Source organism: Gasterosteus aculeatus, chromosome 4 (genome assembly GCF_964276395.1).
Source record: "Gasterosteus aculeatus chromosome 4, fGasAcu3.hap1.1, whole genome shotgun sequence".
NCBI classification, from domain to species: Eukaryota; Metazoa; Chordata; class Actinopteri; order Perciformes; family Gasterosteidae; genus Gasterosteus; species Gasterosteus aculeatus.
The window spans coordinates 3398626-3415585 of NC_135691.1; the positions used below are offsets into that span (position 1 = coordinate 3398626).

The following is a 16960-nucleotide window of genomic DNA, read 5'->3' on the forward strand; positions in this document are numbered from 1 at the left end:
AAAACGGCGCACGTCATTCGAACTTTTTACTATTAAGCTTTTAAATACATACATGGTAGTACTAATTTTACCAACCGTACAGAAATTGCTTTGAAAACAGCCACCACGGCATTTTTGTTGAATTCGGCGGACAAATAAGCCAGTCAATCATTTTAAAACCGGTCAAATAACAACTTCGACATAGTTGTTACTGTTTGCTGTGGTTCCTGCGAGACGCCATCTGGCTCAAAGAAACGCACAACAATTACAGACTAACCGTGGAAAACTATGAAAACGTGCTGATTGGCATATTATATGTATGCCGAATCGTAGACTGTATTTGAGTTTCATAATACCTTAATGTTATTAAAGTATGTGTTTCCTCTAGCTAGTGACTAATACACTTACACTGTTTTACAGCCATATTTACACATCTTTTCAAGTCACTCATTGCAAATTTTGGTATTTCTGTTGTCCAATGGAATAAAGTAAAACAGGTATGTTCTAAAATATAATAAATACAAAAAAGAGTTACCCACTGTCGCAAAGCGAGGCTTTACGGTAGGAGGGGGCGGGGCTAAAGTCCAACCAGGAAGTCTACAAAACCGCTCCGTGTTTACACATGCTGGCGGCTTCACGTGGAGGATATTTTCACTATTAAAATGTCTTCAAAGAAAAATAAAAGCAAATCGAAAAGCGCGAGTGAAGGGGACAGCTTGAATGATTCCTGCGGCCTGACGACATCCGGCCAGGAGGGCGGAAGGAGCAGGAGTTTGAGCAGCCACTCTTTCACTGTCATCGATTTCATTGACAAAGGTGAGTCTCTGGGGGCGAAGACACTGGAGAAGGTTGTAGGGGGTGTGAAGGTAAACAAGACATTGGACCAGTCTGCAGGGTGGAGATGGACCAGCCGCCCGCCAACGGTTATTATCTTTTAGCTGTATTACTCTGAAAGCAGGATTTGTGATGCTGATGCTGATGCTGATATTCCCCCCTTTTGATATGTGTGTATATATCAGCATCATCAGGAAATAACATGATGTTATTATTTATAAAATATGATTACGCTTGTGAGCAAAAACTACTTGTGGTCCTTTTTATAAAAGATTTATCTTCACCTGATGTTTTTTGTTAACTTTCCTCGCAGCTGACGACAAAACGCCTAAAAGTTGCAGATCAACTTTAGTCCAGCTGAGCCTGAATTCCATGAAGTCAGCCGGCGTTTGCATCGGGAGGCCGGTCCTGCTGACGAGTCCCGCGGGACGACAAGAGGTGCCCTCTCCTCCTCTTTTCTCTCCTCGTCGGTTTCAGCGCCAGATAATGTTCAAACATCTGTAATGATGTTTAAAATATCCACTGATAAACACGTTATGCGGTTTTCTGTTAAGTCCTGACAAATCCCTTCTGTTCTGCGGGCGCCACCTTCCTCGGCTGCCTGTGAAATACTTTTGATAATGTTGAAAAATGTGTTCTCCCGCCTCTTCCAGGTGTGTTTAGGTTGGCCGACTGCCTCCTTTCCCGCTAGAAAAGTGGGTCTTCAGAGATGCGCTCAGAACAACCTGAGAGTGAAGTCTGGGGACGAGGTGATGCTGCAGCCGGTAACGGGTCCCGTGCTGCAGGCGGAGGAGGTGCTTCTCTCAAACAGGTCAGATCCAGCTCGCCCTCATTGACACCATACATGTTAAGTATCATATTCACAGTGTGCTGTTTGTGGTGGAACCTTTTTCTGGATATTTTGGAGCGTGGGGATATACAGATGTCATAAAACTGCTCTTCTGTTCACAACTAAATTCTATTCAGTAATATCTGCAGCCGAACATTCAGATCCCAACGCAAAACTAATGTTAAGAATTACAAACGTAAAAGATCAGAGTTTCCTCTATTAAAAAGCTGATGTGCACAGCATGAGCATCTTTATGCTGTGAGTCAGGTGAATGCTGCCACCTGCTGGTTACACATCACAACTGCAGCTAAAATGCCAAACAATCAATTAGTATTGTCTAGAATTAATTTATCTACATTTTGGTCTATATTCTATAATATTTATTCATATAATCTGTTTATATGTTGCATGTTATGCCATATTTTTTATTTATTGTTTTAAACTGTGTTATGAAATAAATTATTTAAATGTTTTTTAGTATGTTTGATATTTTAATGTCAGAAGAGCGCTTTGCTGGATAATTGAAACTTTAGTCCAAGAAACTTGTTACACATTAATTTATATGATGACTATAGTTAATTCATCGCTTACATATAACTTTGATTCAGGTCCAAAGATGACACACTAGAGACGGACGAGTTCATGAACTTCTTCGTGCAGACTCTGGGTGAGTGGGTCACTTCCTCCTCACGTCGTCGCACGTTCGTTGGCTCATAGAAGCAGAGGACTTCTGGGAATCCTCTGTGGTGCCGTTTCATACACACATGGATGGATGGATCGTTCGTACACTTCACCCCATTTGACGAAAAAGTAACACTGTCCTGTTTTTGAATGTCCCGAGGGACTGATGCGCTTCCTTTGGATGGAATAACTTGTTAGTAACTAGTTTGTCTCTGTCTCGTGCCAGTTGGGAACGTCGTTTTGCCAGGAAACGTCATCTCCCTGAACTACTTCGGCCGCTCCTGCGGCCTGCGGGTCGAGTCCGTAAGGGGGGAGGACGGCGTCACCCTCCGGAGGCCGGCTGCCGACACGGAGGACTCCTCCGTGATGAACTCCTCCGTGATGAACTCCTCCGTGATGAACTCCGTGCTGGACTCCACCTCGGCCGACCTCTCCCTGCAGCTCAGCCTGCTGACTGTGGAGGACGTCGTCGCCGACGCGGTGCCGAGCCCGTCTGGAGAGCCCGGCCGCGCCGCCAGCACCCCGCGCCGACCGGCTCACCCGGCCTCTGTCTCCTCCCCCTTTGCTCTCTGCACGCCGTCCTCCCAGAGTCCTCCCGCGGCGTCGGCAGAGGAGGCGGCCGTCGGCCCGGAGGGCTCGCTTGGCCCTGAGCAGGCCGAGCTAATCCCCGCAGCGCCCCCTGGCTGTGCACTGAGCTCAGACACCTTCTACTGCCTGTCTCGCTCCACCAAAGTCCGCGTGGGAAGCAGAGCGGCGCAGGAGGACCCGGACGCGCAGGCTGGAAGGTCAAAGGTCACCTACAGCATGATCGGTGGGCTCAGCGGCCAGTTGGACGTCATCAGGGAGACCATTGAGCTGCCTCTGAAGCACCCCGAGCTGTTCTCCACCTACGGTAGGTGGCACCGCCAGCGGGGACCTTCATTTATCATTAAGATGCGAGTGCAAGCTGATTTATGTTTTTATTCCGTGCAGGGATCCCACCGCCCCGAGGCGTGCTCCTGTACGGACCCCCCGGCACCGGAAAGACCATGATTGGGCGAGCCATAGCCAATGAGGTCGGAGCTCACATGACGGTGATCAACGGTGCAGAGATCGTGAGCAAGTACGGCCATATTGCTCCAAAGCTCCCTGCATGAGGAGGATTCACGACCCAATAATGATGAACACTGCGTGTCATCTGAAGGCGTAGTTCAATTCCCTTAAATCTGCTTTTGTTTTTATAGATTTTACGGTGAATCTGAAGCGAGGCTGAGGCAGATATTCACTGAAGCGTCTCAGAGGTAAAACGGCTGATTAGATTTACGTCGTCGCCACGATCGTTTCCTGTTCCTGCACATCGCAGGATGTTTTTTCACCGTCCTATTTAGTATTTTTTCTTCAAAGAATCCACGTCAGTGTAATAAGTGTCAACGGCTTCTAATACAAAGCACTTTTAATAGATTAATGAATAGTGAAAGTTTGTCCCATTACATAAACATCACTTTGTCATAACATTTTCTTTTCGTTTGCAGACCACCTGCTATAATCTTCATCGATGAGCTGGATGCTTTGTGCCCGAAGCGAGAGGGAGCGCAGAACGAGGTGGAGAAACGAGTCGTAGCTTCCCTCCTGACTCTGATGGACGGCATCGGTTCAGTGAGTGCCCTTTTTTTTCACCTTTTCAACCGCAGGAGGGTTAGATCCACCCTCCCCTACAGCAACGCAGCCTGCAGCGGGACGTCCTCAGCGCCGCACGCACGCACTCGTCTCGGGGGTGCCGTTTGTCCTCCGAGCGCTCCGTCGGTGCCTGATGAGAAACAAAGACGACCCCCGTCCACACACAACGCGCACACACACGCATGCACACACGCGCACGCACGCACTGCGGGAGCCTGGAGAACGAATCACCAGAGGTTTCCTCGACCTGCCGATTTGGCGCAATTGTATCAGCAAAGTTCATCTCCCCGAGCGCCTTCCTTCGGCCCGGTGATGTTACACGGATGCACCGACGCCCTCCCCGCTCCTGTTCCAGACCAGATCCAAGGTCACCGCCTCTGATTGGTCGGTGGATGCGGGGGGGGGGGCGCTTCCTGCTCCTCCGGATTCTTGCTTGCGCTGTAATTTATTCGTGTTTCGATCCTCCCTGCGGTATTTGAAAGGTGGAAAAAGAGAAATCTCGTCTTGCAGGCAGACCACCTGGAGGAAAACTCTTTAGCATCAAATATTCTCTCTCGTGAAAACCAGAATGGATGTAGAGTCTCTGGTTCACGAAGTGGAACACAAGGCTGGTTCACTTTGCTCCTGTTGTACATCTCAGATGTAGTTCCGAATGGACCAGTCCGCATCCATCATCTGTTATTTCATCACGTTCGATGGCGTTGTAAAGCTGCCTCACAGTCACCCCTGTGACCTTTACTGAAGAGATTTGACCCTTTACTGCGTTGCCTGGAGCAACGTGAGCACCAGTGAAATCTGAGCATACACGTCAGCAGCATCTCGTTGATCAGAATACGTTTGCTCCGACGCTCCCTAAACCCCGGCGGCAGTGCTAATGTGTGACAATAAATGAGCTTCACGTGCCCCCTTTTGGTTCTGTGTCCAAAAGACGGACCAATCAGAGCCGAGGAGTCGCCAAAGCAGCTATTGATCAAAGCTTGTGTAAAAGGTTTGCGAGCACATTGTCTAACTGATCTGATCTGAGCTGCTTTTCCTTCGTCCTTCCCTCCAGGAGGGTCACTCTGGTCAGCTGTTGGTTCTGGGGGCCACAAACCGGCCTCACGCCCTGGACCCCGCCCTCCGCAGACCGGGCCGCTTCGACAAGGAGCTGGAGGTGCGTTCAAGCACACGCTGTCATATGTTTGTCACATATCTTTTTTTTTTACACTGCTGGAAACGTCTCTGCAAAAGAGCCTGAAGTGCTCCGTTTGTTTGTGGCATCGGGCTTTTTAAAGGTTCCACCCTAATGTTTGTCCCGGTGGACTCTATGCCTGCAGGTCGGCGTCCCCAGCGCTGCAGAGCGTGCCGACATCCTGCAGAAGCAGCTGAGTTCCGTGCTCTGCAGCGCCGGCGCCGAGGAGGTGACGCGGCTGGCCGACGCGGCCCACGGATACGTCGGAGCCGACCTGGCGGCGGTCTGCAAAGAGGCAGGCAAGTGGCCGCGGGACCAAAACCTGGTCGGCAGCGTTCGTCTCACACACCTCGCTCCCCTCTTCTTCTTCTTCTTCTCTCTCTCTCCAAAAATGTGCCAGCCGGGCAAAACTTTTCTGTTTTGACAAAGTCATGAGCTTGCATCGTACAAATTCCACCGGAGCCAAAGGCCCGACCGCACCAGTTGTGCATTTCTTTTCGTTGCTGAAACATGGCGGCCGGGTCGACTTTGAGCAGCCCGCTTCCCCCCCCCCCGAGGCTTCAACCAACCGGCGGTTTGTTATTGAGCCTCCTCGGCTCGCTCCACTTTGCCCAAACCACGGTCCCCGGTGGCTTATTTCCTCCTAAATGAGTTTTTAACCATTTTCTGCAATGTTTTCCGACACGCCCCTTTGAACGCGGGAGGAGGGGGGGGGGGGGGGGGTCGACCGTCCTTTTGATATTTGCCAAAGAGGAAGTTGTGACTTACCGCGGTATTCAGAAACCACTGAAACCACCACTTGTTGTGAAGTTCCTCTGCCCCCACCCCCCCCCCCTCACCCCGACGCCAGAGGCCGACCCTCCTCGCATCGCCAGAGCCGGTTATATACAAAACGTCTGTGTGTGTGTGTGTGTGTGTGTGTGTGTGTGTGCGCGGGCACGGGCACGTTTGTTTCTTCCTGAGCGTGACCCCACGTGCCTCCTGGGTGGTCCCCAGGTCGCCATGGGGAGGGGAGGGGGGAGGGGGGAGGCGCTACGTGGCATATTGCATTTCCAGCTGAGGAGGAAGCCGGCGCCGCACTCCGGTCGGCGAGCGTGATTTACCGTCCGCAGAGGACTCGACGCCACCGGCCTCCGACAAGAAGAAGAAGAAGAAAAACCCCCGACCTCCTCGCGCCCCCGGAGGGGACACAACAAATGTTTTGACTCCGCTCACTTCCCCTCCGAGCCTCCGAAGCCCAAATCACTAAACAAACACAGGCGCTCACCAGCCGCCGCATTCCAAGCGGGTTTAACGCTTCGTTTGTTTCCGTCGGCTCGTTCAATCTGGAGATGAAATTGAAACCGAGGTGAAATGTACTCGGAGTGCCAGCTGGATCCGAGTGTAAACAGCAAGGAAAGCATCTTGTCATCACACAACGCTGTGTGTGTGTGTGTGTGTGTGTGTGTGTGTGTGTGTGTGTGTGTCCGACTATTGAGGCTGCCAACACATAAACGCACAATGACCCTTAATACGTGTTCTTTCCTTCATTGAAGAGGAACCGAAGCTGCAGAAGAGGCACAAAAACACATCGCGTAGGAACCGCAGTTGTTTCCTTAGGTAACAATGAGACGGGGGGGACGTACGCACCGACCCAGCGCTTCCTGAAAAATACAAATGGGGTCCGGGAGTGGAGGGGGGGGGGGGGTAGTGGCGGCTGCGACACGCTTTGGGTCAATGCACAAGATCCCGCCACCTTGCACAGCTGCTGTGGGGGGGGGGGTCACATCCTGCCTACTGCTGAATGCCAACCTGCTTATAGAACAGAGCGACACTAAATCAGGTCTTCAGCCGGGCGGCTCGGCTTTCTCCGCGTGTGCTCGGGAGTGGATGGAAATCCCGATGTTACTCGGGGGGGGGGCGGTGGGGGACGGGGGGGGGGGGGGGGGGGATTTGTTTGTCCGGTCCGAGCCGCAGGACTTCTTGACGACAGATGTGTTTGTACAATCGGCTCTTAATTGCGGCCCGATCGCAGCGGAATGCCGTGCGCACTCACAGCAGATCCACTCGGATCCCGTCTGAGCCGCTTCACATCGCGTGGGCGCTGACCGAGGGAATCCGGGGTGGACGGCGTGATCCTTTAATGACAGGGAGGGGCTTTAGAAGCTGGAGAATGTGTCTTAGTATTAACAAGGCACAATCGTGTTTACGCCAAACACGTTGGTCTTTGTAGGCGGTGAAAAACCCCAAAAAGGACGTCTTTCTGGTTATAATTAAGGTCGTTGTCCAATGATTGAATTTCCCCCTAAAAGAATCAACAAAAAGTTGCTAAAGGAAACCAGAATATTTAGTTATTTGAAATATTTCTTCATTTTGTGTTTCAGGAGGGGATTGTTGTCAGTGACTCATTTATTCAGTTTATTTATTGATCCATATTTACCTATTTAATTAACACATTTAAAATATGAACCAAAACATTTTTGTTGAATATATATAAAATATAATATATATAAAATTAAATTAAAATATATATATAAATATACATATTTGAATAGATAAAATAAAGCTTCCATAGATCTGTCTCCCTTTTATTCCGACCCTTCATTATGCGCTGCTTGTCTAGTTACTAGTAACTTATGAGAGTTTTAAAGTCTCAAGAAAGAAGCAAAGATTCTGTTGAAAGGCTCAGAATTTTTGTTCCAGGAGTTTCTGTGTTTCTTCTTGAGCATTGAAACCAGGCAGTGCAACTACAGGCTGAATCGCAGTGAAAGGTCGGACCCACGTTGACCTTAAACAGCGACCTCTGGTGGGCAGATGGTGTGTGTGTCTCTCTGCTGCTTTTTAGGGAGATTCAGTGTCTGAGAATCCTTTTTTTTAACTACATCTTTCTCTCTTTTCAGTCAGTAATCCTGTCAAAGATTTAACAAGTCAACCAGTCGAGGCCGTTTATCTCTTGAGCCCCCCCCTCCCGTCCCCCCCTCTGAACTTCATCCGTCTCCGTGTCTGAGGGGGGACGTGGCTTTCATCGCGCCTCCTTGCAGCTCGCCGGATTTACGTTCACATCAAGTCGATCTGCTGGACGGTGTTAGTCACAGCAGAGAAATGTACAGCCCCCCCCCCCGTCCCCCCCGTCCCCCCACCAGCGTTCTGCTGCAACCTTTCCTAAATTTGTTTATTGAAATTGTAGTGTGCGCTACGTTGTGTGATTCAGGGATCCCCCCCTGGCCGCCCCCCCCCCTTCCACGGACGCCGTTCCCCGTTGTACTCTCTCTTCTTGGTGGAAGCCCTCACCTGGTCTCACGTGGTCTCTGAGGCGTCTCTGGGGCGTCCCACTGATTCCGCCGCTGGCAGATGACTCATTTCCACGGCCTGTGTGTGTGTGTGCGTGTGTGTGCGTGTGTGTGAGGGTGCTTGTTTGGTTTGTGCCACATCCGGATACACTGTTTACAGGCCTCTCTAAACAGGGGAAGCCCACTGGAACAAAAAAGAGGGGGGGGGGGGGGCAGAACAATTGATTACACGGAATAATAAACATGCAACTCTGCACTTTGTCGGCTGAAGGCTTTTCTCCTCGGCGTCCGACTTCCTCCCCGCGCGGAGCGAGCTCTACGTCTTAAGCGTCTAAGGGGGGGTCCCCCTGACGCACTGCAACCCCGTGCAGCTCAACGCTCACCAGGACGAGGACGAGGAGGAGGAGGAGGAGGAGGAAGCGGCGTGGCAGAGTGGCGCAGAGGTCTGTGTGTTTGACGTGAATCCCGCAGAGGAGGACCAAGTGTTCACATCCCGTGTCCTTATAAAGCTCGCTCCCCGACTCGCGTGTCCTTTTAAAGACACTTTGTGGACGAGTCCCATGAATATCAGTCGGATCAGCACGTGAGGTTTATTTGAGGCCTCTGTTTATAAAATCCGGAAATGTGCTGCTTGTACTCCTCAACCCCAGCACGCACCTACACCCAGGGACAGCTGTGCGTGCGTGCGTGTGTGTGCGTGCGTGTGTGTGTGTGTGTGTGTGTGTGTGTGTGTGTGTGTTTCTGCATATTTGGAGTGTGTGAGCACTTTGTCTTTTCTCAGGTCTGCGTGTAGTTCTGTGTCTGTGTGTGTGTGTGTGTGTGTGTGTGTGTGTGTGTGTGTGTGTGTGTGCGTATACATATTACTGCGGTGTTGCGGCTCTGGGACCAGATGTTGGCTCTTGTAAATACAGGTGCACGCTCCGGAAGCCCCGGCGAGTAATGAAAACCTTCCTCGGCCACGGCGATGCCGCAATGGCCAAACTATTTCTCTGCCGCGGGAGAGCTCGCGCCATCGATCTTGCAGCGACCCCCCCCACCACACCCCACCCCACCACACCACACCCCTCCCCCTTACCGACTCCCCTATTGCAATGTGGAATGCACTGTTGAGAGACGTCCTGACGCACCTTCCCGGGCCGCTGTCTCTGACAATGGAGCTCTGTGAGCGTCTCCCTTTGTGAGGTCTTCTACTGGTACTCAAACTCCCGACCTCGTCTTCCCTTTTCTCTGCCGCGCAGTTTCCTCGCAGTTGCACAAATGAAAGCGCATGACGCAGCCGCGCGGGTTGCACGTAGCACCGTGCCATACATATCTACGGGGAGGGGGGGGCCTCGGTTTGGTTTATAGTCAAATACATCAATGTTTGAGAGTATCCGCTATTTATTTTGTATACGCGTATTTACTCTGTGAGTTGTCCTTAGTAACGGTGGACATGCTGGACATACTGTACATGCCGGCGCCCTGATGTGTCCCTGGTAGGTGTTGATTGATGGATCATTAGACGCTGGTTGAATCCTTGTGTTGGATGCATCCACGTCCGGGAGCGTAGGCGGTGTCTTGTTTTCGAGGTGCTTGTGGTGTCACGTCGAGTTGAAACATCTCTGGGTGTCATAAACAAATGTAGTTTTGTATTCAGGGCTTTGATCCGGTGCCCTCTCAACATTTCCCTTCAGGTCTCGGGCAATTCTGAAGCGTTCTGCGGTGCAAACAAGAGTGGAGGAGGAGAATGAGGTCCACATGAGGTTCAGATTAAATTCTGTTGTGTTGCCTCCTTTTTTTTTTCTTTCTCCTCCCATCGGATGTTTTCATAACTAAACCAAATGTGTGCTTGGAGTCAGCCAAGAGCAGCGAATCCCCCGAGGCGCATCGTGCTATCAAGTTTTCCGCTGGACTCAGAGTTCTGTGGCTTCTGAACCTCGGGTTCTCCTTTGGTCGGGCCGCTTCATTCCCCCGTAGAAGACGGATGATTCCTGGAGAAGCAATCGCTGAAACGTCCACGGGGCCTTTGAACCGAATGTCGCACGGCTGTGAATTACCGTCTCACTTTAAGGTGCAGGGCGATAAATAAAACATTCAAAAAAGTGTTGAGTCTGCAGGGCCTCCGAATCTATTACGAAGAAAGGTTTCAATCTAATAAAGCGTCATACATCAACCGGGCAGAACCTCGTTGCTAAATTGGATTGAGTTGGATGTAAAAATGGAAAACTTAAACTCAAAGAAATTCATCTTAAAATTTCACAAAATGAAAAATGTGTGTGTGTGTGTGTGTGTGTGTGTGTGTCTGCGCGCTATACTACGTGACCCTTTAGTCAAGATGTCCCAATATAAAACCTTTTATTATTAATGTATAACAGCTTAATAATGCATGTTGAAGTTTTGTACATCAGGATCCACAGTGCAGGTGGCTAATGGTAGGGGGTGTGGGTGGGGTTGGGGAGCGAGATGGAGGAGGCGTCGGGGGGGCGTGGGGGGGGTGGAGAGAGCTAGAGAAAGGGACATCGGACGGCACGCGGCCCGGGACGGAGGAACGCGCTGACCCCGACTCGGCGTGCTCACGGAGGGCCGGCCTGCATTACTCCTCCTCCTCCTCCTCTCTCCTATAATATAAACCAGTCTGCAGTCTGAGCTAAAATCCTCTGTCGTCTGCTCCCCCCCCCCGCCCCCCGCCCGAGTGCACGCGATAGCGCCACCAGCAGGCGCGGCGGCCATTTCTCTGTAAAATGAAAAGCAGAAAAAGACACAAAAGATGGCGCGGTGTTTCAGGCGTTTTGGTTCTGGAGAATCTGGGGAATGTCACAGTGTGCGCACAACAAAAGCAACGGGAGGAGGAGCGCCGTGAGAGAAAAAAGGCCCTCAATCAACGCTCATTTCCTCGCTGACAGAGAAAACCACTCAAGTGGCTGCTGAAACAGAAGCGTGGGGGGGGGGGGGGCGTTGGTTTACATCTGATGACTGACTCAAAGGGCGGAGGCGCAAGAGATGCTTACATAGCTGCCTTTGAGCAAGGCACTTGACCATCCCTGCTTATAGAAGGAAATGATGCCCTCAGTGCTCATCCAAGTCGGTTTGTAAACGATCTAATGGAGTCGTCTCCGTGGTTCTCTGTTCCTCACATAAGAATGTCCTTGGGGGCAAAGTTACTTACCGGTCCGTTTCCCCTCCACGACGTCTCGGATGAAATGAACGGTGTCAATGAAGAACATGGATAGAAACGCTCCTAGCGGCGTTTCGCGGCCCCCCTCCTGTGGATGAATCCGCTCCTTTCTGTGACCTGCGCCTCACAAGTATGTGTTGCATGTGCGTGCTCACTCATCGCCGTGGCATTTCGCAGAGCCGTCTGTGCAGAGATCTTTTCTTTTGCCATCAATCTGCCGTGTCCTCTTCAACGAGACCAAACAAAGGCTCATCGCAGTTTGTTTTGCTGCGGTTGTTTTTTTGTTCAGAGGGTATTCAAACCTTAAGCGCTTCAATTACGCTTCCCTTTCCGTCAGCCTTTTAAAAAAAAAAAAGTTTATATCCCCAATAATGCAGGACCAATTATTTCGGCGGTCAAAAGGGGAATTAGTGTTCATTTTGAGATTCACATGTATCATCACGGCGTGTACGAGCCTGAATGTTTTGAGCGGTTTCTTGTGGGTTTTGAATGGAAAACCATAAAGACACAACAACACGAGCATCGCTTTTTCTTTTTTTCTTTTTTTCTTTGCTTTTCAACTCTACTCACATGCATTAAATTCCTCCAATGATTCGCTTTAAGCCGTCCCATTATGCTGGTTTCTCTCTGGTGGATTCGGGCTGAGCCTTTTGAACCGTCTCTCTGCAGGCATGCGTGCACTGAGGCGAGCGCTGGGAAACTCCCCCCAAGCGTCGGACCGGCAGCTGAGCGGGACGGTGACCGTCGCTCTGCAGGACCTCCAGTGGGCCATGTCTGTGGTGAAGCCCAGCGCCATGAGGGAGGTCGCTGTGGACGTCCCAAAGGTACGCCCCCCCCCACTCCCCCCCCCCCCCCATCATGTGTTTCATTTATCCAAATATGGTTACACTAGTTACAGCGGACGCGGGTTCTTCGGCTGTTTTATTCGACCGATTACATGCACACTGCAAACTCTGCCCCTGTGGTTTATGGGTAATCTCTCCGTAGAAGGAACTAAATCCGTTCCCCGGTTCCGCTGGTCGAAACAAGGGAAAGGTTCGTGAGACGGTTCCGGTTTCTGTCGGTGTGGAAATAAAGGGGCTGTGTGCAGTAATTGCCGCCCGGGAATAAAATAAAAGACTAAAAGGTGGAAAACGTTTGCCTTCCAGGCCTGACAGACGTGGTTCTTAAATCTTTGCAAAGTGTGTCTGTGTCTTCTGTTTATTTGGCCCGGGAGGGATTAAAGAAATGCAGCTGGTCAGAAGTAATTCAAGTCTATTAGCGGCGTTCACAAAGTGCATCGCAATAAAAGACAAATGAAGCAGCTGTGACACAATAGGACTTTAAAGCATAAATGACTAATGAATAGTGCGTACAGGTGGGTCTGCGGCTGCTATCGAAAGAATGTCCACAGATCTTCCAATGGGACGGAGTTCTACAGTTTAGCCTCGAGGCTTAAATTCGAATTGGACCTGAAGCCGTGGGCTGCGTGGGGTTTAGAACCAGGTTCATCTACTAGGCGACAAAATGCCCAAATCTGATCTCAAAACAAATATCCGGCGGCTTCATCAAAAACGGCAGCTGAGTGAGCGGTCAGGCCCAGGAAGTGACTCTGTGGACTATTTTACTCTCCACTGCAATGAAGATGAGGCTCTCTGCGGATGGCAGGGGGAGAGGGAGGGAGGGAGAAAAGGAGGGAGGGATGAGAGGACAGTGGTGAGACTCCAGGATGTTTTGAAGTTTGCATGTGCAAGACATAACGGACAGGAAGAGGCCTAACATCATCCTGCACCGGTAATTGGAAGCAGATCGGGTCGCTGAGTGTTCCTGCCAGCGCCACCCCCCACTCCCCCCTTTCCTCCCCTCTACCCCCCCCATCCTCCCCACCACACACACAGAAAACGGATGGAGGAGGAGAAGAAATGCCCTCTTGCCTGTGCGGCGCTCTGCACTGAGCTCCGCCACAGACGTTCCTGGAAACGAGAGCGAGGAGAGAGTTTGCGTTTGCGGAGTGGGGGGCGGGGTGGGGGCTTTTTTTTCCTCCTCCCATCCCCAGCTCAGCTGAAAGGCCGGACGCAGAGCAAACATTTGTTTCTAATCCATATTACATAACAAACTTCCAACGGTGCCGGACGCCTTCAGAAAGCTCCTCACATCACGCGTGTGGAGGGTCGAGCTGCGCAGATCACGCCTCTCGATCCGTGTCGTATGAATTATAAAGTTCAGCGTTTGATCTTTTGTTTCGTTTGTGACAAGACACTCTCCCCCCCCCCTTCCGACGTCATTCCCGTTATTGTTTTCTTTTTAAATAATCGTGCAGTCTGGCTTTAATATTTTCATTTGGCCGCCGCTTAACAAGCCCATTTATTCCTGCTTTTAAAACGTACTCCACGTCTCGCCTTGAGTTCTTGAGAAGTCCCCCACACCCTCCTTTTTCAACCCCATCAAAGGGCCAGAGCCTGAGAGGCCCCTTGTAAAGTTCAGAAAACAACAGTAAAAGATAATAACTGGGTCTTGTACCAAAGGAAAGGAGGGGGGGGGGGGCGAGAACAGCGAGGTGTGAGTCAAAACGTTGCCTTCTAATTCCACAGACGCTTCATTCGTGACAAAAGCCGCCTTTCAATTAATGTTCATTTATATTGTTGTTTATTACAATGACTCCTCAAAGCAACAACACGGGTGGAGATGAGACTCCACGGCGTCGCGCTGCACATCTGCTTCCTTGCTGGAAAGGGGGGGGGGTGGGGGTGGGGGGATTTCGCAGGTCTCAGGATTTTATGTTATAATAAAGCCACTTTGTACATTAGCAGTCATCTCGCTGTGCTGTTTGGGCAAATTGTCTAGAAACAGACCGCGAGCTTATGCAGAAACCATTTAGTTCACTTGTTTGTGATGCAGTTGCATTGAGAGAGATTTTGGGCCCCGATCGAAGGAACAATCGGAGCCCTCACAAAGTACCACAGAGCACCGGTGGTTTGTTTAAACGTTTGCCAATCAGATTACCGCCATTGATTGACCGCTACCCATTAAACGCGTTTCTTCCGTTTCCCTCACTTCTCCCTGCGTGGGGCCGCTCATTTGGCCGCACTTTACCTTTTTTTAAAAAAAACAAACGAGCGTTCTGGTTCGCCGGCCGGCCTCCGGCCTATCGCCTCATCTCCGCACCACTCCTCTTCTCCCGCTCCCTTTTCTCCTCTTCCCCGGCATCCGTCCCTTCCGCTCTCGCTCCCTCCCTGTCTCTCTCTCTCGCTCGGCGCTGTCCATAAATTGTTTGGTATTTACAGTATGTGGCCAGACGCCAGGTTTCCATTAGGTGCCGTCGTTCCCCGGAGACGGCGCCGGTGGCCTGGGATGTGTTACCTCTGGGGGAGGGAGGGAGAGAGGGGGAGAGAGAGAGAGAGGCTGCAGTATTTAAGGGAGGGAGAGATGGCGTGATTGTAAGAGTCAGGTGAGAGAAAAAGAACCACGGCGGTGCAGTAAAGATGAGCCGGATCCGGAGGAGAGGAAGGAAGAGAGACACTTTATGTGAAGCTGGAACCAAATAAGAACATTTTCACCTCCAGATCCGAATAGATGATTGAATGGTTTGAATACTCGATGTCCAAGAAACAAGAAACTGGTACAATTCCCAAAAGGCAACTGAATAGCATTTTTTTTTGCAAACCCTCCTGTTTAACTGCACTCAACGTATTGACTCCTCCCACCGATGATGACATCGCTCTCAATGAGAAGTAAACTTAAAAAAGAAAAAAAAAAAAAACCTGAGTGCTCCTTTTAAAATAAGGCATTGCTCAAGGCAAGGTCACAGATGGGGGGGGGGGGGGGGGGTATCTGATTACCAAGCTACTACAGTGCATGTAAACACATTGCACTTCCTGCATAACCCGATTTCCTCCAGTAACCAGGTTTCTTCTGGCCGTGTAAATGTACTCAGAGAGCCGAGCTCGGTCACAAAGGAGAGGAAGTGAGCAAGATAAGACGGCTCAAGATAGCGGGAAAGGGAGGGAGTGAAGGTAGATAAAAAAAAAAAAAGAGAGGGAGGGAGGGTGCAGAGAGAGGCGGGAGAAGGGAGGGATGAGGGATTGGTAATGAAGAAAAGCGAGACAGGAAGGGTGAGATAGAGGTCTGAGATGCTTTTGGATGAGGGCTTCTCTTTTTATCTGCTTCATCTCCTCCGGTTGTTCACCGCTGGACCCTTTGCCTCCCTCCCTCCTTTCTTCCCTCCCTCCCTCCCTCCATCCCTCATCCGGCTGTTGGCGGACTCCCGTCTATAGTTCTTTGCTCCGTCCAGATCCCTCGGTTCCCCCACCTCCATCCAAATATGCTTTTATATTTCACAAGCCTTCCTCCCCCGCCTTCCACCCCGACCCCGTCACCCGCCGGGGGAGACTCTGCGACTTGAGAACGCAGGGTGACCTCATCGTGTACTCACGGTGTGATCGGTCCGTTGCATTCATTGTTTGCGATCACAGCGGTTTGATCCTGGAGCCAGTAGGTGTTAATCATCTATCAGCACCGGGCCTCTCCTGCTTCTCCACTTCCACTTTGCTTAACCGGATGCATTCTGTCTATTAGCATGTTGACTGTGTGATGGATTAATGCCACTGAACCGGATGCAATCAAATGATTCATTTTGGCTCCAAATACTACGCCTCGTTCTACTACTTCCTACTTGGACGACCACATCCTCTTTTAATCATTATTTTAACATTATTGTTCTCCTCCTTCTCAGTTTTGTCAGTTTGATTAGTTGCTTGTAAACACTGAAGACCAAACTCTCATGTTGCGTTCATGGACCTTTCAATGTTACGTTAATCACACAGCTTAGTGAGATCCTGATTTGTCTTTGGGAGCGAAGGAGGATCATTCCATCGTCCAAATCTGCAACGTAAATAAAAGAGGCGGCAGAATCCGCCTTCTGAGCATCCCGACTTTACGCCGCTCCGTCCCTCCAGGTCCGCTGGTCGGATGTGGGCGGGATGGACGAGGTGAAGCTGAAACTGAAGCAGGCCGTGGAGTGGCCCCTGAGGCACCCCGAGGCCTTCACCCGCATGGGGATCCAGCCGCCTAGAGGAGTCCTGCTGTACGGGCCCCCGGGCTGCTCCAAGACCATGATAGCCAAGGCCCTGGCTAATGAGAGTGGGCTCAACTTCCTGGCTGTCAAGGTGAGTCTTCATCACAGTCGTAATTCTAGATGCAGCCCCTAGCGAACAGTTTCCCTTTCGTTTCTTCACTGCGCGATTGTCCTGTGGCGGTTCTGTTTCCCACTTTCACACAAGTCCCATTAGACCCATTAGATGTGTGACAGCCAGATGTTCTGCATCTCATGACAGAACCTTTTTAAGGAGCTTTAAGTTTAAAGAATTCGTCTCGTTCCACACTGTGACAGCATCACTCTAAATACAGCA

At 50.7% G+C, this 16960-nt stretch overlaps 1 protein-coding gene across 1 annotated transcript in view; it reads left to right on the forward strand.

The window, feature by feature from the left end:
* Window positions 1–25: 25 nt before the first annotated feature.
* The window catches only part of afg2a (AAA ATPase AFG2A), a 69365-nt gene continuing 52430 nt past the window's right edge, over window positions 26–16960 (forward strand). The window contains exons 1-12 of the mRNA XM_040173649.2: window positions 26–795; window positions 1127–1251; window positions 1467–1624; window positions 2251–2309; window positions 2550–3215; window positions 3296–3425; window positions 3547–3603; window positions 3835–3958; window positions 5031–5132; window positions 5296–5449; window positions 12243–12397; window positions 16508–16717. Of these exons, the coding sequence (XP_040029583.2) occupies window positions 642–795; window positions 1127–1251; window positions 1467–1624; window positions 2251–2309; window positions 2550–3215; window positions 3296–3425; window positions 3547–3603; window positions 3835–3958; window positions 5031–5132; window positions 5296–5449; window positions 12243–12397; window positions 16508–16717 (2094 nt within the window). The 5' untranslated portion in view covers window positions 26–641. The remainder of the gene's footprint in view (window positions 796–1126; window positions 1252–1466; window positions 1625–2250; window positions 2310–2549; window positions 3216–3295; window positions 3426–3546; window positions 3604–3834; window positions 3959–5030; window positions 5133–5295; window positions 5450–12242; window positions 12398–16507; window positions 16718–16960) is intronic.